This window comes from Anomaloglossus baeobatrachus, chromosome 9, assembly GCF_048569485.1.
Source record: "Anomaloglossus baeobatrachus isolate aAnoBae1 chromosome 9, aAnoBae1.hap1, whole genome shotgun sequence".
Taxonomy (NCBI): domain Eukaryota; kingdom Metazoa; phylum Chordata; class Amphibia; order Anura; family Aromobatidae; genus Anomaloglossus; species Anomaloglossus baeobatrachus.
This window is the reverse complement of record NC_134361.1, coordinates 123,190,481-123,213,820: the sequence shown is the minus strand read 5'-3', so window position 1 is coordinate 123,213,820 and position 23,340 is coordinate 123,190,481. Positions and strand designations below refer to the sequence as shown.

Genomic DNA, 23,340 nt, shown 5'->3' with positions numbered 1-23,340 from the left:
CGCCGGGTACTACAGCTAATACAGCTACTACAGATAGTAAATAAATACAAGTTCCCACTTGGCTACTTTTCATCAGCATCATTATTGAAACTCTTTTTTTTTTTTTTTTTTATGAGAATGTTTAAAAGGGTTAAACGTTTTGCTGCAAGTTTTTCAATGAAATTTTAAAAACCTATATTTTTAGTGACTACTTCACATTTGAAGTGACTTTCAGGAGCCTATATGTCCTAAACCTGGCAAACAAGACCCAATTTAAAATCTGCACCCTTAAAGAAAGTATTCAAAACTGCATTCAGAAAGTTTAACTCTGAATTCACATGAATGAGAAGGTAAAATATATCTTTGTACCGTGTTAGCCAGTAGATAGAAAACAATTGTTTAAAAGAACTGAGAGTCCTCAGTGGTGGATACCTTTTAATGGCTAACTGAAAAGATGGTAATAAATAGCAAGCTTTGAAGACTACTTCTGATGAAGAGACCCGAGTAGCGTCAAAATCTTGCTTTTCGTTACCATTTTTTTCAGTTAGCCATTAAAAGGTATCAACCACTGAGGACTCTTGTTTTTTTTTAAAAAAAAAAATTCACAGGAATTAATACAACCTGGAGAAAATAAATGTAAGATTTGTTTTCCTAAAATGTGGCTCTAGTCCCACATTTTTGATTTTTACAATGGTAGAAGGAGAAAATGAAAACAACAGTTTGTTGTGCAATTTCTCCTCAGTACATCAATGCCCTATATGTGTTCAAAACTACTGTTAGGGCACACAGCAGGGCTCAGAATGGAAGAAGTGCTGTATAATTTTTGTAGCATAAATTTGGTTGGAATAAATTTTGGATGCCATGTTGCATTTGCATAGCCCCGAGATCCCAAAACAGCAGAAACCACCCACACGTGACCCCCATTTTCAAACTATAATCATCAAGGAACGCCTAGACAAGTGTGATGACCATCTTCACCCTACAAGTGCTTCACAGAATTTTATAATTTTGGGTTGAAAAATTAAATATGTCTTTTACACCAAAATATTGCTTTAGCCCCAAAATTCACATTTTCACAATAGATTTTTGGGGCTATTTTCTGCTGAATACAACAATACCTCACATGGGGTTGGAAATTACGGTCTCTGAAAGAAAGGAGCGCCATTTGACTTTTGTAGTGCAATTTTTGCTGGACCAGATTTTGGACGCCATTTCTCATTAGGATCGCCCCTGAGGTAGCAGAAACAGTGAAACCCTCCACAAGTGACCACATTTTGAAAACTGCATGCTTTGACGATATTTTCTAGATGTGTAATGAACATTTTCAACCAACAGGGGATTTGTGGAATTTTATAACATCGAGCCATGGAAATTAAACATTGCATTTTTTTTCCATTTAAAATGTTATATTAGACCAAAATTTTTCATCTTGACAAGGATAGCAGGAGAAACTTTACCCCACAATTTTTTGTCTTATTTCTCCTGAGTAAGGAGATACCCATATGTGGCTGGAATTAACCATTTTGGCACACTTCAGGGCTTGGAAGGGAAAGAGCGCTATTTGATTTATGAAGTGAAAAATTGTCTGGAATGTATTGTGGATGCCTTTGCAGAGCTGTCGAGTTGTGAAAACAGCAGAAACCTACCAAAAGTTACCCCATTTTAGAACCTACACCCCTGAAATGATTTATCAAGGGGTGTGGTGAGTATCTTCAAACCAAAGATACTTCACATCATTTTATAATATTAGGCCATGAAAATAAAATATTAAGTTTTTGCAATGAATATGTAGGCCCAAATTTTTATTTTCGCAAGGAAACAGGAGAAAATGGACCTCATAATTTGTTGGGCAATTTCTCCTGAGTACAGGGACACTTCCTATGTGGTCTGAAACTCTTGTTTCACACAGCAGGGCTCAGGGGTGATAGACCACTATTTCACTTTTGGGGCATAATTTTTGCTAGAATAGATTTTGAATGCCATGTCACATTGCATTGGTATAGCACCTCAGGTTCCAAAACAGCAAAAACTCCTTTAAATGATCTGATTTTGCAGACTTCACCTCTTGAATTATTTTTCTGGGGATATAGGGAGCATTTTAAACCTAGAGGAACTTAACCAAATTGCATTACATTGGTCTGTGAAAATGAGAATTTATATATTTTTTTCACTGAAATGTTTTTAGCACCAAGTTTTTAATTTTCAAAAGGGTTAATAGAATAAAAATGACCACATAATTAGCCATTTCCCCTGAGTACATGTACCCATATGTTGTCTGAATCTTCTTTTCAGATATATGGCAAAGCTCAAAAGGGAAAGAGTGCCATATTAGAGTTCAGAATTTACTGGCATGGGTTACGGATGCCTTGTCACATTGGCAAAGCCCCTGAGGTGCCAGGACAACAGAACCCCCAATAAGTAACCCAATTTTACAAACTAAACCACTTAATTAAATTATCTAGGGGTGCAGTAAACTTATTGACACCACGTGTTTCACCAAAAATGTATACCATTGGGCAATGAAGAAAAAATTAGATTTTTACCACTAAAGTTTTGTTTTAGCCCCAAGGGAAATAGGTAAAAAGGGCCTCACAATTTAACAAAAAATTCTCCTATTTTCTTCAGCACCATGATTCAAAAACAGTTTTTGGCATGTTTTTTTTTTATTTTTTTTTTTTTATTTACAATGGTCACTATGGGACTTTTTATAGAGCAGGGGTTCTGAATGCGGTGATATCAAATATGTTTGGTTTTGATTTTTGTTTTCAGATAAATATGTATTGGTGTATTGTCTTTTGTTGTTTGTTTTTTTTTGGGGGGGGGGGGAGTTAAGTTTTTTTGCTATTTTTTTTTTTACATAGCAAAAGAGAATTTAGGTTTTATTTGTCTGATCACTGGTCTAATGCATTACAATATACATGCATTGCAATGCATTTTACCTGTCAGATTAAACATGCAGAATTCCTGTTAGACCCTGCCCTTGGGGTCTAACAGGCCACCATACCTGGCATACCAGGTGGTCGTTGTTCACCTCCAGGTGCCATAACAACCATTCGCTCACTGTGATTGCTTAAGAGGGATGCTGAAGGGGGTGAGAGAGGGAGCCCCCTCTTTCTAACAACTTTCTAAATGCCGAGATTGTATTGATTGCACCATCTGGAGGGTTAATCAACTACGCGCAGTAAGATCATCATCCCTGGCTATTACCACAGGAGCTGTCATTTAAGTCAACCTCCTGGTGCTGATTGTGCGGGGAAGTGCTGCTATTTCAGCCACTTCCACCAATCACATAGTGTGATTGGTTAGTCAGATTGACTAACTGATCACAACAGTTGGAGACTGGGACCGATGTAATTGCGTCCCGCATCGCTAGCAGTGCCATTCAGTTGTCAGTGACTACTGCCAGCATGGCGCTTTTATTGTGTGTTTACACCTAGTGACAGTTCAAGTACATGATGGATATAGTATGCCTCAATGCGATGTCACAACTCGCACCTGGTTATCGCACACTATAGCTGTCATTGATTGTTAAGGTATTAAACATGTTGCAAGTGCGAGCAAGATCAATGCAATAGTCAACTTTTATGTTTATGCATTGTTGTGACTATGTTGTATTGGGTATTGCATCATGAAGACTCATTTTTGTAACCCATTGTATTTGTTTTTCTCTTGCACTTCATGTTGAGCTACATTTGTTCCCTGCACAGTGTTGCCTTCTCACTTAAAGTAGTTTTTGGCAGTTGTATGATTTGTGTGTAGTGTTTGTATACATGATCACGCATGTAGACATGCAGAGGAAGATCGCTAAGATCTGTGTATTAATGCAATGTAACAGGTTTAATCTACTCAGGCAGAAAGGAGAGGCCCAATCAAGTTGTAGGCAGAAATAAAAGGAACATCACAGAAACTGCTCATGCGCATGTATTGTACAAGAAACCAATACATGATGGGAATTGGTTAGCTGCAACCTCCAGAGCAGTTGTAATAGGAGACCTACTAACGACTGGTTGAATGAGGCAAAGCGGCTGAATGCAATTTCCAAAGGGAAGAATGGAAAGACCAGAACAGCTGCATGAACCTCACAGAAGCCTATAAGAAGGCCCACAGAAGTAATTTTTACCAGGCTGAAACAAGTGAAGAAGCTTTTCTTACCAAGTGACGCAACCATCAAAGACTATGATTGAAATTAAATTGGCAACCAGCAGACCTGCACATAGCTGAAGCACTAGAAAAGATCAGTTTTCATCCCACTATCTAAAATAGGTGACACCAGGAACTGTGACAATAGAACAAACTCCCTAATCCTGCGTCAGGAAGATGCTTCTAAAAATCATTCAGAAGCGACTGGGCAAGATCCTTGATCAAGAACTTCTTGACACACAAGCTGGAATCCATACTGACAGAAGGAGTACCAGGAAAAAATCTAAAAATGTGTCACTGACTTATACCAAGGCTTTTGACTGTGGGAAGCAGTGAGTTAGGAGTGTTGTACACTTGATTGGGTTAATATGGTCACTGTACAATGATCAAGATGCTGAATGGAAACCAGTTATGGAGAATGGTTCAAAATCAAAAAGGGCACAAGAAAAGAATGTGTCCACTCATTTTCTTTTCAACCTCTATGCAGAATTAACCATTATGGAGCTGGACTTAGATGATTCCGCTACTGTAGTAAAAATGAAGAACCATCAGATGTCTGAGATATGCAGATGATACTACCCTGCTATTAGGGAGTGAGAAGAAACTGAAGCAGCTGATACTAAAGTTTAAAAAAGAAAATGAAAGAATGGGCCTTTACCTGAACAGCAAGAAGCCTAAAATAATGACTACCCCCAATGAGGAAGACCAAATAAAGATCAACAATGAACCAATTAGTAGCAGTTGACAACTTAGTTTTCAATGGGTTCCTTATTAATCACAGTGGCAGTCCAACAGCAGTGTTGGATAATCAATTAGCACTACGGAGCGAGGCCATGATGAGTATGAATTAAATATGGAAGTGCAAGAACATCTAAGTCACCATCAAACAAGAACTAATCACTGCTATTGTGTTCCCAATTCATACAAAACACAAGGGTCTCACTGGGTGAGGTTGATCCTCTAAACCCAAGGTCCTAGTGAGAACACAGGCCATGGTCGTCTGTACAGCAGGCAGGTATTGCACTCTCGGAAATGGGCAGCAGGGTTCAGGGAACTAAAAGATTTAATAAGGTCTAGGAAGCCGCAAGCGGACAGGAGGCATACTGACAGCCACAGGTGGATACATAACAAGGACAAAACAAATGTCTTAATGATGTCCTGCAAGTAGCAAGTGGACAGGAAACCTCTTGAAAGCCACAGATCGGAAAGGTAAAGCTAAAGTCTTAATAAAGTCCTGGAAGCTGCGAGTGGACAGAAAGGTCCTGAAAGCTGCAGGCAGACACATGGCAAAATTACTAAGAACCGCAAATAAACAGATGAAGTCCTGAAGACCACTGACCTGTAGCAGAAATATCAGAGGCAGTAGACCGAGGAAGAGCTGAAGTTCACTGGCCGTCAGCAGAGATACTGGAGGCCGTAGACCAACAGGTGAAGTCCTGAAGATCCATTGACAGACAGCACGGTTATTGGAAACTGCAGTCAGGTAGGAGACTGGACTGTAGAACTGGAAACTACAGACAGGTAGCAGACAAAACTCTAAAGTAAAAAGAATAATTATACCATGGAAGCCGCACACAGCCAGGAAGACGTCCTCAAAACTGCAGGTGGACACGTAGAAGACATCCTAGTAGACTGGTGACAGCAGTCAGAACTCCGGAGAAACAAGAAAGTCTGAATACCAAGGAAGCTGCATACAGCCAAGAAGAAGTCCTGGAAACTGCAGTTAGGTTGCAATATTGGAAACCAAAGGCAAGTAGGTAGCGATACTGGTAACTGCAGGCAGGTAAGTTGGGATTTTGGAAACTGCAAGCAGGTAGATAGCAATGCTGGAGACCACATTGAGTAGTTTGGGATTCTGGAAACCACAGGCAGGTAGGTAGCGATGCTGAAAACCACAGGCGGGTAGGTAACTCAGAGACTGAAAACTACAAACAGCCAGATGTCCAGGAGCCTGTAGACAAGAACTGTGCATAGAAAAACTAAAAGAGTTACTAGCAAGTCTTAATACCAAGACCCAGCTATATGTCTTGGAAGACCCTATACAGGCCTAGGAAATTCAACATATTTAATCATCCTGGGCTACTGGCAAAGCCCAACTTGTAGTACACGAACGTTCAGTGGATTGGGGTGCAGGGGACAGAGCCCCTACCTAGGCCAAGTATGGATCACCTATTTTTTTTAAAATATGCCTGCAAGACATAAACACTCATATGAATCTGAGAGAAGAAATATTGTTGCCTTTGAGCTGTGGTGCTGGAAAATACTTTTAATGAATCCTATGAACAGCTAGGATCTCCAACAAAGATTTTCAATATCATAGAAAAGATGTCCCTGAAAGGCAAGATCACCAGACAGAAGCTGACCTATATTGGACATGTAATGAAGGTACAAAGGTAAAAAGGTAAAAAAAAAATGAATGGGCTTCCCTGTATTTTGATTGCCAGCCAAGGTAAATCCAGGCAGATGGGGCTGGCAGCCCATAGTCGTCCGCTTTATCTGCGCTGAGAATCAAAAATATCATGGAAAGCTACGACATTTTTTTTTAATTTTATTTTTATGCAACTATATAGTGTGTGTGTGTGTGTGTGTTTGTGTGTGTGTGTGTGTGTGTGTGTGTATATACAGTTAGGTCCAGAAATATTTGGACAGTGACACAATTTTCGCGAGTTGGGCTCTGCATGCCACCACATTGGATTTGAAATGAAACCTCTACAACAGAATTCAAGTGCAGATTGTAACGTTTAATTTGAAGGTTTGAACAAAAATATCTGATAGAAATTGTAGGAATTGTACACATTTCTTTACAAACACTCCACATTTTAGGAGGTCAAAAGTAATTGGACAAATAAACCAAACCCAAACAAAATATTTTTATTTTCAATATTTTGTTGCGAATCCTTTGGAGGCAATCACTGCCTTAAGTCTGGAACCCATGGACATCACCAAACGCTGGGTTTCCTCCTTCTTAATGCTTTGCCAGGCCTTTACAGCCGCAGCCTTCAGGTCTTGCTTGTTTGTGAGTCTTTCCGTCTTAAGTCTGGATTTGAGCAAGTGAAATGCATGCTCAATTGGGTTAAGATCTGGTGATTGACTTGGCCATTGCAGAATGTTCCACTTTTTTGCACTCATGAACTCCTGGGTAGCTTTGGCTGTATGCTTGGGGTCATTGTCCATCTGTACTATGAAGCGCCGTCCGATCAACTTTGCGGCATTTGGCTGAATCTGGGCTGAAAGTATATCCCGGTACACTTCAGAATTCATCCGGCTACTCTTGTCTGCTGTTATGTCATCAATAAACACAAGTGACCCAGTGCCATTGAAAGCCATGCATGCCCATGCCATCACGTTGCCTCCACCATGTTTTACAGAGGATGTGGTGTGCCTTGGATCATGTGCCGTTCCCTTTCTTCTCCAAACTTTTTTCTTCCCATCATTCTGGTACAGGTTGATCTTTGTCTCATCTGTCCATAGAATACTTTTCCAGAACTGAGCTGGCTTCATGAGGTGTTTTTCAGCAAATTTAACTCTGGCCTGTCTATTTTTGGAATTGATGAATGGTTTGCATCTAGATGTGAACCCTTTGTATTTACTTTCATGGAGTCTTCTCTTTACTGTTGACTTAGAGACAGATACACCTAGTTCACTGAGAGTGTTCTGGACTTCAGTTGATGTTGTGAACGGGTTCTTCTTCACCAAAGAAAGTATGCGGCGATCATCCACCACTGTTGTCATCCGTGGACGCCCAGGCCTTTTTGAGTTCCCAAGCTCACCAGTCAATTCCTTTTTTCTCAGAATGTACCCGACTGTTGATTTTGCTACTCCAAGCATGTCTGCTATCTCTCTGATGGATTTTTTCTTTTTTTTCAGCCTCAGGATGTTCTGCTTCACCTCAATTGAGAGTTCCTTAGACCGCATGTTGTCTGGTCACAGCAACAGCTTCCAAATGCAAAACCACACACCTGTAATCAACCCCAGACCTTTTAACTACTTCATTGATTACAGGTTAACGAGGGAGACGCCTTCAGAGTTAATTGCAGCCCTTAGAGTCACTTGTCCAATTACTTTTGGTCCCTTGAAAAAGAGGAGGCTATGCATTACAGAGCTATGATTCCTAAACCCTTTCTCCGATTTGGATGTGAAAACTCTCATATTGCAGCTGGGAGTGTGCACTTTTAGCCCATATTATATATATAATTGTATTTCTGAACATGTTTTTGTAAACAGCTAAAATAACAAAACTTGTGTCACTGTCCAAATATTTCTGGACCTAACTGTATATATAATATATATGCCTTGCGAAATTATTCGGCCCCCTTGAATTTTTCAAGCTCTTCCCACATTTCAGGCTTCAAACATAAAGATAAAAAATTTAAATTTTATGGTGAAGAATTAGCAACATATGTGGGACACAATTGTGATGGTGAACGATATTTATTGCTTATTTTAAATTTTTGTAAAAGATAAACTGAAAATTGGGGCATGCAATATTATTCGGCCCCTTTAAGTTAATACTTTGTAGCGCCACCTTTTGCTGCGATTACAGCTGCAAGTCGCTTGGGGTATGTGTATCAGTTTTGCACATCGAGAGACTGAAATTCTTGCTCATTCTTCCTTTGCATATAGCTCACACTGAGTGAGGTTGGATGGAGAGTGTTTGTGAACAGCAGTTTTCAGTTCTTTCGCAGATCCTCAATTGCATTCAGGTCTGGACTTTGGCTTGGCCATTCTAACACCTGGATACGTTTATTTGTGAACCATTCCATTGTAGATTTTGCTTTATGTTTTGGATCACTGTCTTGTTGAAAGACAAATCTCTCTCCCAGTCTCAGGTCTTTTGCAGACTCCAACAGGTTTTCTTCAAGAATGGTCCTGTATTTGGCTCCATCCATCTTCCCATCAAGTTTAACCATCTTCCCTGTCCCTTCTGAAGAAAAGCAGGCCCAAACCATGATGCTGCCACCACCATGTTTGACAGTGGGGATGGTGTGTTCAGGGTGATGAGCTGTGTTGCTTTTACGCCAAACATATCGCTTGGCATTGTGCCCAAAAAATTTGATTTTGATTTCATCTGACCAGAGCACCTTCTTCCACATGTTTAGTGTGTCTCCCAGGTGGGTTATGGCAAACTTTAAAAAACACTTTTTATGGATATCTTTGAGAAATGGCTTTCTTCTTGCCACTCTTCCATAAAGGCCAGATTTGTGCAGTGTACAGTGCAGTGTTGTTGTCCTATGGACAGACTCTCCCACCTCAGCTGTAGATCTCCACAGTTCATCCAGAGTGATCATGGGCCTCTTGGCTGCACCTCTGATCAGTCTTCTTCTTGTTTGATATGACATTTTTGATGGACGGCCGCGTCTTGGTAGATTTGCAGTGGTATGATACTCCTTCCATTTCAATATGATTGCTTGTACAGTGCTTATAATAATAATAAGTTTTATTTCTATAGCGCCAACATATTCCGCAGCGCTTTACAATTAAGAGGGGGCATGTACAGACAATATGAGACAATACAAAATAGCAAAATTAAGATACCAGGAGGAGTGAGGACCCTGCTCGTAAGCTTACAGTCTATAAGGAAATAGGGGAGACACAAAAGGTGAATGGGGGGGGGGAAGCTTGTCATATATGGTCCAGCCATCGATTTAATAGGGTATTCAAAAGCTGCTGCATGAACCCGTCGGTGAGAATTTATACAGGTACAGGGGACGAGAACTGGAAGTAAGTTTTTTGAAGGTCAGAAAGGGTCTAGATTAGATCAGGGCAGTGAGTTGATAGGCTAGTCTAAAGAAATGCGTTTTTAGGGCCCGCTTAAAGGTGTGGATGCAGTGCTTCTTTGGATGTTTAAAGTTTTGGAAATCTTTTTGCAACCAAATCTGGCTTTGAACTTCAGAACAGTATCACGGACCTGCCTGTTGTGTTCCTTGGTCTTCATGATGCACTCTGTGCTTTAAACAGAACACTGTGACTCACAGAGCAGGTGCATTTATACAGAGACTTGATTGCACACAGGTGGTTTATATTTATCATCATCAATCATTTAGGACAACATTGGATCATTCAGAGATCCTCAATGAACTTCTGGAGTGAGTTTGCTGCACTGAAAGTAAAGGGGACAAATAATATTGCACGCCCCACTTTTCAGTTTTTTATTTTTTACAAAAATTTAAAATAAGCAATAAATATTCACCTTCACAATTGTGTCCCACTTGTTGATTCTTCACCATAACATTAAATTTTTTTATCTTTATGTTTGAAGCCTGAAATGTGGGGAAAAGGTTGAAAAATTCAAGGGGGCTGAATACTTTCGCAAGGCACTGTATATACAGCTGCTTCCAAAATTAAGAGACCACTGTAAAATGTTCAGTTTTTCAGATTTTTCTATTTATAGGTATATTTTTGAGTAAAAACAAAAAGATGTGGGCTTTCGCCATATTTTGTATGCTAGCCAGGTACAGCATGCAGGTAAAGGCTGCCCCCAACCCCCAGCTGCCTATTTGTACCCAGCTGGGAACCAAAAATATAGGGAAGCCCTTTTTTTTTTTTTTTTTAATATTTCATGAAATTAAAAAAAAAAAATAAATAAAATTTGTGTCCAGCCAGGTACAACTAGGCATCTGAGGATTGGAATTCTCAGCGCAGGGTGGCCCAAGCTTTCTGGAACTCCCCTGCTGTGAATTGCAGTCCACAGCCTCCCCAGAAAATGGCGCTTTCATAGAAGCACCATCTTCTGGCACTGTATCCAACTCTTCAACGACTCTGGTACCGGGTGGAACACTGGGTAATAAGGGGTTAATACCAGCTTTGTTTTACCAGCTGGTATAAAGCCCGAGATTATTACTGTGAGGCTAAGTTTGATCCGGCCATTAAGAATCTCCAAGAGTTAAAAAAAAAAAAAAAAAAAAAAAAAAAAAGACACCACACAGAGAAAAAAATACTTTATTAGAAATAAATACACACACACTTAGGGACTCCATCTATATTACTCCCTCTCACCCCGCCACGATCCTGGTCTTCTGTCTTCTTCAACCCATGCAGCTCTGCTATATCACAAAGCACGGGGAGGAAGAACGCTGCTGCTCCCCGTGCTGTGTAATCACTCAATAAGGGAGCAAAGGCTGCGGGTTGGTAAGTGGTGACGTCACCGCTGCCATAGTAACCTGAGTGGGTTACTTTAGCAACGATGATCTCCGATCACCTGATTCCCGGCGCCGCTATTCACCGGCTGTGGTAGCCAATCCCTGCATGTGGGCTGACTCTGTAAAGAGCGCCAACATGCAGGGAGGGGGAGCCGAGCATGTGCCCCAGCATCTCGCCGGTACACGGCGCTCGCTGAGTATACCGTGTACTGAGATGCTCGGGCGAGCACTGAGTACCGGCAAGCATGCTGACACTACAGGACCTTGCATGATGTCAGTCATGTGACCAGTCGGTAGCCAATGAGATAATAACACATGACTGGTTACATACTATGACATTACAGAAGGTACTTTGGTTACCGGGCGGCACAGTGATGATCATACTTGGAAGCAGAAGCGCCAAGAGACAGAGTCTGCAGGACGCGTCGCTGGACCTGTAAGTATAATGACAATGTTTATTAACTGTATTCTTTATTTTACAGACCCCCCACCCCACCCCATAACCGTAAAGTCCAAGATTGGTGATCGAACACAAGATCGTGTTATCTCAATCTCGATCTTTACAAAATGATCAGTCGAGTCTCCCCTATCCCGACCATCAGGACATATCCCATCACTACACAAGAGTATCAAGGAATTGTAAGAAACCAGGGAAACATGGTGAAAAATGGCCTATAGGTGTCATGCAGTGTTCTGCTCTGCACTTGCTAAGTGTCTTGGAGGTGTCAGACTCTGTGCACACTACAGAATTTGACAGGCAATCTGGTGTCTCTTAGTTGTTCATCCAGAGACGGACATTGGCTGTTTCTTGTTCACTGCCCATCAGTCCAGCAGGAGTTAATTCTTGCTGGCTTGTGATTTATTGCTAGAAGCTTAGGTTGCTAATGACCACTCACAGCCGCCTGCACCCTTTTGGATCCGGCTCATCATCGATTATTATATCCATCATTGCTCCAGTGATTCCTATTTTAGCGTGTGATCCAGTGTCTGGTGATCAGTTATGATATCTTGTATGGTGTGGAAATATCCCTGTTGCCAGGTTATTTCCTCCCTGTATCTTATTTCTTCCTGTGCACATGTATTTCTTCACTGTGTCTGTAGTGTGTTTGTGTTTTGGTTCTGCTTTGTCTGTGTTATTTGTGGGGTTTGTTACTTCGGTCCCGACCCTCTCCAGGGGAGGGGGACAGGGCGTGTTAGACCAGGGTATGGACAGGTGTTAGGGTCACATTGGCAGTCCAGACTTCGCCACCATAGCGCGTACTTTTGGGAAAAGGGTCCCCAGTCTGAGGGCCAGTTTAGATGCCCCTGTTCAGTTACTCATCACTCTTGATACTAGAGTATCCAAGGGTCGGAAATGACTGAATGAATAGAATCATAATTTGGACGGAGTTAAAAAATTATATTGCAAAAAATGGTCCAATTGTCATTTTTTTTCCTTGTACATAGTTTCTGCTCCAAGTCTCTACATGACCTACAAGAATGTTTTTCTCTGTACTGTAGATATTTTCTGGCCCCCCTGAAGACAGCACTGCTCCTCCTGTCCCACCACCTAGAATAACACCTCGGACTCACAAGCCCATCACAATCTCTAAACGACCGGTTCGAGGGCGTAACGCTTTATATCTGGGACAGAGTGAGGAAGGTATGTTATGTGTGTTACTTTTACAATATTAACAATTAAACTTAATCTACAATTTATAATGAAGGTACAGTGTCAGGGAAGAATTAAGTAAAGTTGGTATGAAAATGGAGCAGTGTCCACACTCGCAAATATTTGAATGGCCTTCATGTAATATCACTTTCCCTTGCCACCACTGGGGAATTCCTTGGATTGTAGCATTTTTTCCAGCAAAATTGCATCTATTTTCTGAAAAGGAATGTCTCTGATGAGAAAACTCTGTGTAAAGATTAATTGTTTGTCCAATTTAACTTTCAACCATTGTGTCCCTGTTTAGTGCAGTGAGTTGGATTACTTTGTTTCTGGAAACAGTGACTCCCTGTCATTATTGCAACCAGGAATGCTGGTACAGAAATGTTGGACTTTCAGTACTTTAAATTACGGTAAATTGAGACTAGATCCATGTATCTAAATTTCCACAATGAACTCTGAGCATCAAACAGCATGGAGGAACCCTGGTCCCAGAGAGTCCTGGCGATCAGTCGCTGCTGCCCAGGGGGATTCCCTCCTGCCATAGAGCCGCCTCTCCCAGAGTTCAATTCTTTTACTACCACACTGTAGACTGTTGAATGACAAGAAAGGCCTCGTCTGAGGATGACCATCAGTGACTAGCTTTTCCTCTAATTCCTGGAATTTATTTCTGTTTCTTAAAAACAAAAATGGTTGTCTGGGAACAGCAGAACTCTAGCCTTTATTTATTTATTTTTTTAGAGCTTAAAGTATTATGTGCAACAATATTTTGCTAGCACATTAAACATGGACTTCTTTTTGGACAATGCATTTTTTTGTCAGAAGAACCGTCAATATGAGATTGATTACAGTATGTTTCAGTGATGTGATTCTTCGCTATAACTTGTAGAGAAAGCTGGCAGCCAGAGTTCAGTTCCCCTACAGCACCACCACAGAGGAAAGGAAACCTTGCATGCTGTCCATACCAATATTCCTAGATGTTCCAGGTCCTCCAGAGTTAGAGGTGCAATTTGAAAATAGGTTTTCTAAGGTGGACTACCCAAGTAAGCATGTTATACAAGGGGAAGCATTAAAAAAGATGCATTTAAAGGGGTTTCCCCACAACAAAGCTAATAAATTACACAATTGGATGTATTTAAAAAAAAAAAAAAATCTTGCTTTGCAGAGATAATCTGTGTAATGGCCGTGTCTGACTGTACAGGGACATGGTCTGATCATACCACATATCCAAGGCAGGGGGATGTAATAGAGTATACAGACATACAGAACAGGATCACAGCTGATTTTTTTTTTTGTAAGGTAAAACATTTCCCTGCCTGTTTTGGAAAAATGTTTTACCTCAAAGAAAAAATGATTTTCTATCCTGTGTTGTAATGTCTGTATATTTCTTTACTTCCTCTTCCCAGGAAATGATCAGACCATGTCCCTGTACGGTCAGACACAGCCATTACACAGTACATAGCAGGAGCACATACAGTCATGACCGAAAGTGTTGGCACCCTTGAAATTGTTACAGAAAATGAAGTATTCCAGACAATAATTTCAAGTTATTCACATGTTTAATTCTTTTGAGTACATTTAGAACAACACAAAAAAAGAAAAAAAAAAAAGGCAAATTGGACATAATTTCACACACAACTCCAAAAATGGGCCAGACAAAATTGTTGGCACCCTCAACTTAACTGCAATCAATTTCTTCCTACAACCATCAACAAGCTTCTCCAACCTCTTAACTGAAATTTTGGACCTCTCTCTTTTGCAAACTGCTCCAGGTCTCTCATATATGAAGGGTGCCAACAGCAGTTTTATGATCTATTCACATAGGTCTTCAATGGCATTTAGATCCGGACTCATTGCTGGCCACTTCAGACTCTCCAGTGCTTTATTTCTATCCATTTCAGGGGGCTTCTTGAAATATGTTTGGGATCATCTTCCTGCTAGAAGACCCATGATGTGGCACACAAACCTAGCTTTCGGACACTGGACACTACATTGTTACCCAAAATCCTTTGGTAATCTTCAGATTTTATGATGTTTTGCACACAGTCAAGGAACCCAGTGTTAGAGGCAGCAAAGCAACCACAAAATATCTTTGAACCTCCACGATCTTGGTCTCCTCTGTCCACAAGATGCTTTCCCAGATGGGGTTTGGCTTTCTTACATACATTTTGGCAAACTGCATTTGCCTGACCCAGGGCCATGGGGTACTCGATCCCGGGCTTTTAGTTTTCAGGGGATTGTCACAGGTGGCTGTGCCCGGTCCCATGAACCTGGTGGCAGTTAAGAGAAGTCTGGTGAAAAAAAATAGTAAAAATAAAATTAAAGTGTCTTGTGACTCCACCTACGGTTCCCGGTAATATTACTTCTGCTTGCAGACCTCCGGGGTGATGATGAAGCAGCTAGTTTGTAATGCTCCCCGTAGGTGGAGCGATGTCCCCAGCGCCCTTGCGAAGGCAGCTTACTACACGAGTCTTGATACTGGTTTCTCCAAGGCCACTGATGTGCGGCTCCTCGTGTTCAGGCAAACGGAGTCCATAGTGAGAGCTGTACTTTTGATAACAATAACTCACACAAACACCGGGTCTTTCTTTCTGTACCTTTACTGATGTTGCTGGCAAAGTTAAGTCCTGGGTGCAATTCGGGTGGTCAGGTAGCAGTTAGGATTTCCACATTTGTGAAATATGAAATCTCCTTGTTACTGTATGTTTGTTTATTTAAGTCCTGGCCTGTCTAAAACCTGGCCCTGACCTCTCTTGTATCTCTCACTTGTATAGCAGGCGTTGAGAATCGTGCTCCTGGGCACCACTAACTCTGCTGCGATCCCTGGCTCTATTGATGGCTGTGCTACAAGTGTTCCTGCGCCAGGAGACTTAAGTCCCCTTCGCTCTTCTGTCTTTTCTGTTGGGCCTGACTGAACCCGTGCAGACTCGGACTCCGGTATCCGGGTTTCTTCTTCTGGGGTGAACCGAACTGGTCCCTCCGCCCCTTTTCTGTATCGCCTCACCTCTGACCATCACATAGGAACTCACACTTCACTCAACTTGACTGACTCTGCCAACTGTTTCTTTTGACTCGCTCTGACTGGAGCTAACTGGCTCTGACTGGAACTAACTGGCTTCCCGCCCACTCACCTCAGACACCTCACCCACCAAGCTCCACCCCCAGGCTGATTTCAGGGACCGTGCTCACCACTATACAAGTTTAGCTGCCCTAGACCCTAACCACAGTTTAGTGTAGTGTTGTGATGAGTCTGTCTGTGTGCGTGTGTCTTGTGAATTTTCCTAATGTGGAAATCCCTTCCTGCATTTACCAGGTGTTACTGTGGCTACTTAACCATAGGGTGCCACATTCTATCTCTTTTATGTTTCTGTGTCAGCAGTGGGGTCCTCCTGGGTCTCTCACCATAGCATTTCATTTCATTCAAATTTGGACAGATAACTTTGCTGACACTGATGCACCCTGTGCCTGCTGGACCATTTGAATTTCTTTGGAACTTGATTGGGGTTCCTTATTCACCTTTTAGATTATCTTGCGTTGTAACCTTTCATCAATTTTTCTCTCTTATCCATGACCAGGGACATTAACTACAGTACTATGGTTTGTAAACTTCTTGACTATGTTCACTTTCCGGTTTCTGTTCTCCATGCTTAATGTGGCATACACAGAATCCAAAGACTGAGTCAACTTCTTCCTTTCTTATCTGGTTTCAGGTATGATTTTCATTTTACCCACAACTGTTACTTGCCACAGATGAGTTTGAACAAGCATTACATGCTTGATACATAGTTGTTTCCCCACAATTTTGGAAAGGTGGCAACAGTTTTGTCAGACCATTTTTGGGGTTTTGTGAGAAATTATGTCCAGTTTGCTTTTTTTTTCCTCTGTGTTTTTGTGTTGTTCCAACACACATAAAAGAAATAAACAAAGCGTGTAATTCTAATAATTTTATGGTAGAAATACTTCATTTTCAGGAACAATTTCAAGGGTGCCAATATTTTCGGCCATGACTGTATCTCAGCACAGGAACTTTGTTCATGGCAAAACCCCTTTACGTATTTGCAGTACTTTTTGAAGACTTGTACAACTTAGAAATAAGTTTTATACACTCAAGATGAGCGGTAAGAGCCATCAGCTGTTGATCACTGGATAAATTCTAATGTGTGCTGAATCTGCAACTAGTTGGATAATGTAAAAAGGAGAACAATGAGGGTCTGTTATTCAAAATTTCACAGCAGAAGTCATCAGAGCAGCTTGTATTGCACATTTAGTATCAGGTAGGCACACCATTGGTTTGTTTTTTGTCCTACTAGAGACATCTGTTGATAACTGGTGATTAAAAGGAATTTGGATTCACTTAAAGCACCACTCCAGCATTTTTGTTTTTTACTGCACCGCTGTAGTGGTGCTTTAAATGTAAGCCCCCTGTCTTCTATTCACCTGCCCCTGTCTTCATCTTCTCTCGCTGCCTCTCCTGTTAGTCTCCTGTGATTTGTGACCTGCCGGCTGCTCCAGTGTTACATGGCGTGCCGCAGAGGTCACACCTCCAATGCATCCCTATGAAAGCCTCGATCTGGCACCGTTCTAGCCTCTTTTTGGCTGTCATAGAAATGCATTGGGACCTTGGTTCGCTTTAAGTCACAATCTCCAGGATTTTCCTATATAAACTAAAGCCAGTGCTATACAGAGGCCAAGCAGCAGACAGGGGCAGAAAAAGATAGCAAAATCCAACCCACACATTAGCTATTTGGCAACTGCTGACAATCAAAGAGCTGTACAGGTCTGTAACTTTACTTGCCTGTATTTTAAAAACTATACATCCAATCTGACAACTAAAGGAGAATGTAGAGAATCAGCCTGATAGTGTCAATATAGCACCGGCTTTAGGTTATATAGGAAAATCCAGATGATTGGTTCGCTTTAGCTTCTTCTGATTTACAGCCAGTTAAAAGTTATAGTCACAAGATGGCACTGTGGGACTGGAGCGGCAACAAAAAAAAAGTGGAGTTCTTGGAAGGTGAGTATATGACGGGGTGTGGAGGGGGGGCATTCTTAGGCTGACAAAAAATGGATTGTGTCTCTGGAAGGCCCGGTGCTTCCATTCAATACAGGAAAACAGTGTTCTCCTTTGTTGTGGCGTCAACACTTGAATCCTAATTCTAACAGTTTACAGCATATGTATGGGAGAACCTATTACAAATGGATGTCCAAAGTGATTAACCCATTCATGTCTTTGCTTCAGATTGTATAATGAATATTTATACCACGCCTGTTTCTAAGTGGTTTTAGATAATGGGTGTGCTGTGACAATAGCACCATATCAATGGTCACGGTTTTAATTTTGCAAAGGTTACTTAAAAAAATGAAATTATAGTTGCTGTGATCAGCAAGGCAAGGTTTGTAAAATGAGGCTGAATTGTTTTATTATGATTACATACTGGAAAGCTCCAGCTTCAAAAATCATAAGGTGCACAGGGGAACAGTACAATCTGATGGAGTCTGAGAGCTAAGAAAGCTGTGAGCAAGTGAATAGACGGGGGCAGTGCACAACAATGGAGTATTATTATTTACAGGTTACTTGTTAGAAGTAAATCCAGAAGAAAAAGAACATTGTTAATGCTTTATTAGTTAACCATCTAGTTATCCATTAGTTTTTGGTTTGGTTTTTTTTAATCAGATGATGGATCCATTCAGAATGGTAATGGTGTTATCACAAATAGTGATCACCCTCTTCCTGTACAACGAAAGAAAGGGACGGTTCGAGCAGATACACAAAGTGCAACTGGCGACTGTCCAGAAGTGGATGTTGCAAAAATGGTCTCAATGATGCAGGACAGAGGGGTGAAGGCCAATACAAACCACATAAATGGAGATCTGCCTATATACTCAGTGCCAAATAAAGCATCTCCGGTGTATATTAAAAAGCCTAACGTCCGTCCCAGAGAAGGTAAGATGAACCTCATTATTCACTAGAGTCTCTATCACTGGAGCCATGCTCAATATAGTACTCTTCTCTTCAATGCTTATATCTGTAGGTGACTGTGAGAACATTAGTAAAGTCCGTTCCCCAGGAGAGAGGCCAGTAATTTCACGCCCTCCAGTAAGACCCCCTGACCCACCATGTAGAGCAGCCTTGATGCCTAAAACGGAGCCCAGAACAGATGTCCTCTCTGGTATTAAAGAGGATATGTCGGCCTCAGTGTGAGTGATAAAGGAACAGTAAAGTGTATATAATTAAATGGAAGGATTCCCAAAGTAGGTGTAATACTGTGATGTACATAATGTGATTCCTTTACTTCACAGTGTTGCTTCTCGCACCAAATTCTTTGAGAAGGCATCAAGGCCAAGAGGAAGGTAAGGCACTGTTCATCTTCTCTGTTCACTGGCGTCTTGTGTGAAATAACCCTTTCCCTGAAGCTTATGCTTATGCTTCCCTTACACATCACAAGACCAAATACTATATAGCACACTACATGAAGCCATATACCCTGGCACCTGTAGTCTACCAAACATTACATTTCTGAGTATATTAAGTGTCGTATTAATGTGCAAAAAAATAAATTAATAAATAAAATTCAGGGGTCAAGTAATCATGGTTTACTAGTAAAGTGCAAATAGAGATATTTTATCCACACTTTTCCTCTGTCTGCCCACACAGATGTTCTTCAGATTTCAATAACAGACAAGTGGATGCTACTACAACTACTCATTATATACAGTACAGACCAAATGTTTGGACACACCTTCTCATTCAAAGAGTTTTCTTTATTTTCATGACTAAAAATTGTAGATTCACATTGAAGGCATCAAAACTATGAATTAAAACATGTGGAATGAAATACTTATAAAAGTGTGAAACAACTGAAAATATGTCTTATATTCTAGGTTCTTCAAAGTAGCCACCTTTTGCTTTCATTACTACTTTGCACACTCTTGGCATTCTCTTGATGAGCTTCAAGAGGTAGTCACTGGAAATGGTCTTCCAACAGTCTTGAAGGAGTTCCCAGAGATGCTTAGCACTTGTTGGCCCTTTTGTCTTCACTCTGCGGTCCAACTTACCCCAAACCATCCCGATTGGGTTTAGGTCTGGTGACTGTGGAGACCAGGTCATATGGCGTAGCACCCCATCACTCTCCTTCTTAGTCAAATAGCCCTTACACAGCCTGGAGGTGTGTTTGGGGTCATTGTCCTGTTGAAAAATAAATGATGGTCCAACTAAATGCAAACCGGATGGAATAGCACACCGCTGCAAGATGCTGTGGTAGTCATGCTGGTTCTGTATGGCTTCAATTTTGAATAAATCCCCAACAGTGTCATCAGCAAAGCACCCCCACACCATTACACCTCCTCCTCCATGCTTCACGGAGGGAACCAGGCATGTAGAGTCCATCCGCTCACCTTTTCTACAAAGACACGGTGGTTGGATCCAAAGATCTCAAATTTGGACTCATCAGACCAAAGCACAGATTTCCACTGGTCTAATGTCCATTCCTTGTGTTCTTTAGCCCAAACAAGTCTCTTCTGCTTGTTGCCTGTCCTTAGCAGTGGTTTCCTAGCAGCTATTTTACCATGAAGGCCTGCTGCACAAAGTCTCCTCTTAACAGTTGTTCTAGAGATGAGAAGGTGTGTCCAAACTTTTGGTCTGTACTGTACTGTAATTGCACACCGATGATACCCAAGCGGTGACTAGATGTGAGAACTGGAGAATACAGGTGTATCATGCCCTTATTCTATTAGTTAGGTCACTTTGGATTCTTCATGTACAAACATTAAAGGGAATCTGTCAAATGTTCTTGCCTCCTAATCTGAGAGCAGCTTTGATGTAGGATTCCAGTATTTTATCACTTACTGGGCTACTTGCTGTAGTTTTGATAAAATCACTGTCTTATCAGCAGTAGATTATCACTAGAGGACTAGTGAAGCTGCTGCCATTTAGTCGTCTATGTTCATGAATTCTGTATAACCCCAGCCTCACCACAGATTGGCAGCTTTTTGCCTATGCACAGTGCATGCAGGAAGTTGCCAATCAGTGGTTAGAGTGGGGTTAAACAATGCTCAGCATTTTTAGAACTGGTAGATCTGCTGCAGAGAAAACAGGGATTTTATGAAAACTGCGGAAAGAAGCTCAGTAAGTGATACATCACTGGAATCAAGCTCTTTGCCCCCAGATCATTCAGTTCTCAGATATTCTTGCAAAAACCTGGTGTCATGTTTCTTTTAGAAAGAGGACCTGCCAGCATGTTTTTCTAATGTAAAGTAAAAACATGGGTTTAATGGTGCTGTAATAATACAGATTAAACAGATACCTTTAGTAAAGAAATCCACTTGGTTGTTCTTCTTTTGTCACCATTTTGAAGTTTTCTTCTAATTTGATTTTGGTGCACAGGGGACGGACTGTACACAAGGTCTTGACTTAGGAAAGTCTGGACGACTACCTTGCCTTACCGCAATGACCCAACCCAAAAACCGACACTTTCCCCTTCTTAACCTAAAATAAGACATGACTGCGTGACATTGGATGTAAAAGGCCACAGCAGCCCCGTTTATGAACACCAACATTTCAGCCATAAACATAGTAATATTCCATAAACATAACCACCAGCAAAGGAGGGGGGGGGTAAATGAGGAGTCTATTGTACATGATTGCAACCCCAGCTCCACCACGTGCCCTCCGCCGCACCACACCGGCTCAAGGACACCCAGCCGAGTATTGCCCAACCAATGTCGCGTTGGGACCCAGCCCAGCAGAGACCCACATTAACATGTGCCCCTGTGAGCCAGCACAGCAGGGACCCACCTTAACCAAGTATACCATTGCACCAACAGGGGTAACCTGTTCCTGCACTGAGTTTCCCCCCACTCTGTGCAATCCACCGACTTCAAATACCCCCCTCCTTTCTGCCACAGTGAGCATGTATGACACCTTGTATGTGTGAGTCCTGCCACCAAAAACCCAACCCGAGCCGACTCCACGGCTCGAGTAACCAACATCTTGGTACGATACCAATCGAGCAAAAACTGACCCCATTGGACCCCACAATGCCAACCTGCACCGAACCACCAGCACAACCAGGCCAGCCGCACATAAGACCTGCAAGTAGCCAACCACAGCGTCCAATCCTACGCCTGCGCGACCAGTCCCCAACTAGCCACCTGAGCCACCGCCCCCATCCTGAAGGAATAGGGCTCAAACTCTGCCTCGTTGAGACCACAACACTGCAGGTGCCTCCAAAAATCGCACACCAACTGATTAATTAAACAAAGATAACCATTCGTATTGTAACAAAAGAACCTACACTGGTTCCTTACCTCCGACAGATTCCTGAAAATGTGCCCTGGAAACATACTAGGCATTATTCCAAAGACAGGAGCCCCTATGAACGACCACACAAGCACAACACCCAGGCAGGAAGACGGCCCAAAGCAGTCATGCCCGATGTCACAGATCAAGCTCCTGGATTCCCCAGTGACCAAGTCTCCTCCACCCGCATGTAGTACCAAAACCTCTGGTGGTCCCGTCAACCTTGCGTGATAGCACCAATCCTGAAATATCCACCCAGAACAATTAGCAAAACCAATCCACCAAGGAATCACAAGAACCCTGACGACCTAAAATCCGTCAATCCGATCACCTGCCTGAAGAAAAAAAAGACTCCAACTATTTACCAATGTGTCACAACACCCCCGCCACCAGATGCGGTCCCAAAATATAAGTCGGAGTACACCTTTCTCACCACCACATACTACTCAATGACCCATAAAAGGGGTGACCCACCCTAGTAACTGGCCAAATGACCACCACAAATTGTGTGCATCTCCTGCGCACTTCCAATCCTAAATCAACAACACTACCGTTGCCACACTCTTACCAAAAGTGAAATACACTCCTCACCCAATACCCACTGAAATGCAAGTTCAATAACACTCACAAACTGAAAGAAAAGCAACTCCAACACGTCCAGAAGAAACTCTGACACAGGCCACATTTCTCCGAAACTGCTGACAACATAACCCCGGGCCTTCCGTCAAAACTTTGCACCAACCAAGTGCCCTGTGCCCACCACTTGTCCACCACTCGGCCTTAAAGCGCCGCAAACCACTCCCAAATGGAGCACAACCCCCTGACGATTACCAGAGTCCTTCAAACCATTAAGCCGACGAACATTCAGTGCACCCTGCACTAGATTCCAATTCCATGGCATATCACCAGTCCGACCTTGAGGAAAGGAAGGTTATAGTTGCGACCTGCTCGCATGCACCTTCGAATATGCCTCACCCGAGGTTGCGCCGTGCAACAGTTATGTCCCTGTAGTCCCAGCCAGTCCAGACAAATACGTGGGACCAAGTGAGCCTCCTGGCTATGTAGCGTCGGAGGGGCTACACCACCATGTAAAACCGGTCACACGGCCATCGAAACAAAATGTCATGCCTCATGCT

General features: G+C 42.0%; 1 protein-coding gene across 2 annotated transcripts in view; it reads left to right on the top strand.

Moving 5' to 3' along the window:
• The window catches only part of OPHN1 (oligophrenin 1), a 355,691-nt gene that overhangs the window by 310,483 nt on the left and 21,868 nt on the right, over window positions 1-23,340 (top strand). For both annotated transcript variants that reach the window (XM_075323980.1, XM_075323979.1), the window contains 4 exons: window positions 12,759-12,900; window positions 18,581-18,850; window positions 18,939-19,104; window positions 19,207-19,257. In XM_075323980.1, the coding sequence (XP_075180095.1) occupies window positions 12,759-12,900; window positions 18,581-18,850; window positions 18,939-19,104; window positions 19,207-19,257 (629 nt within the window). The remainder of the gene's footprint in view (window positions 1-12,758; window positions 12,901-18,580; window positions 18,851-18,938; window positions 19,105-19,206; window positions 19,258-23,340) is intronic.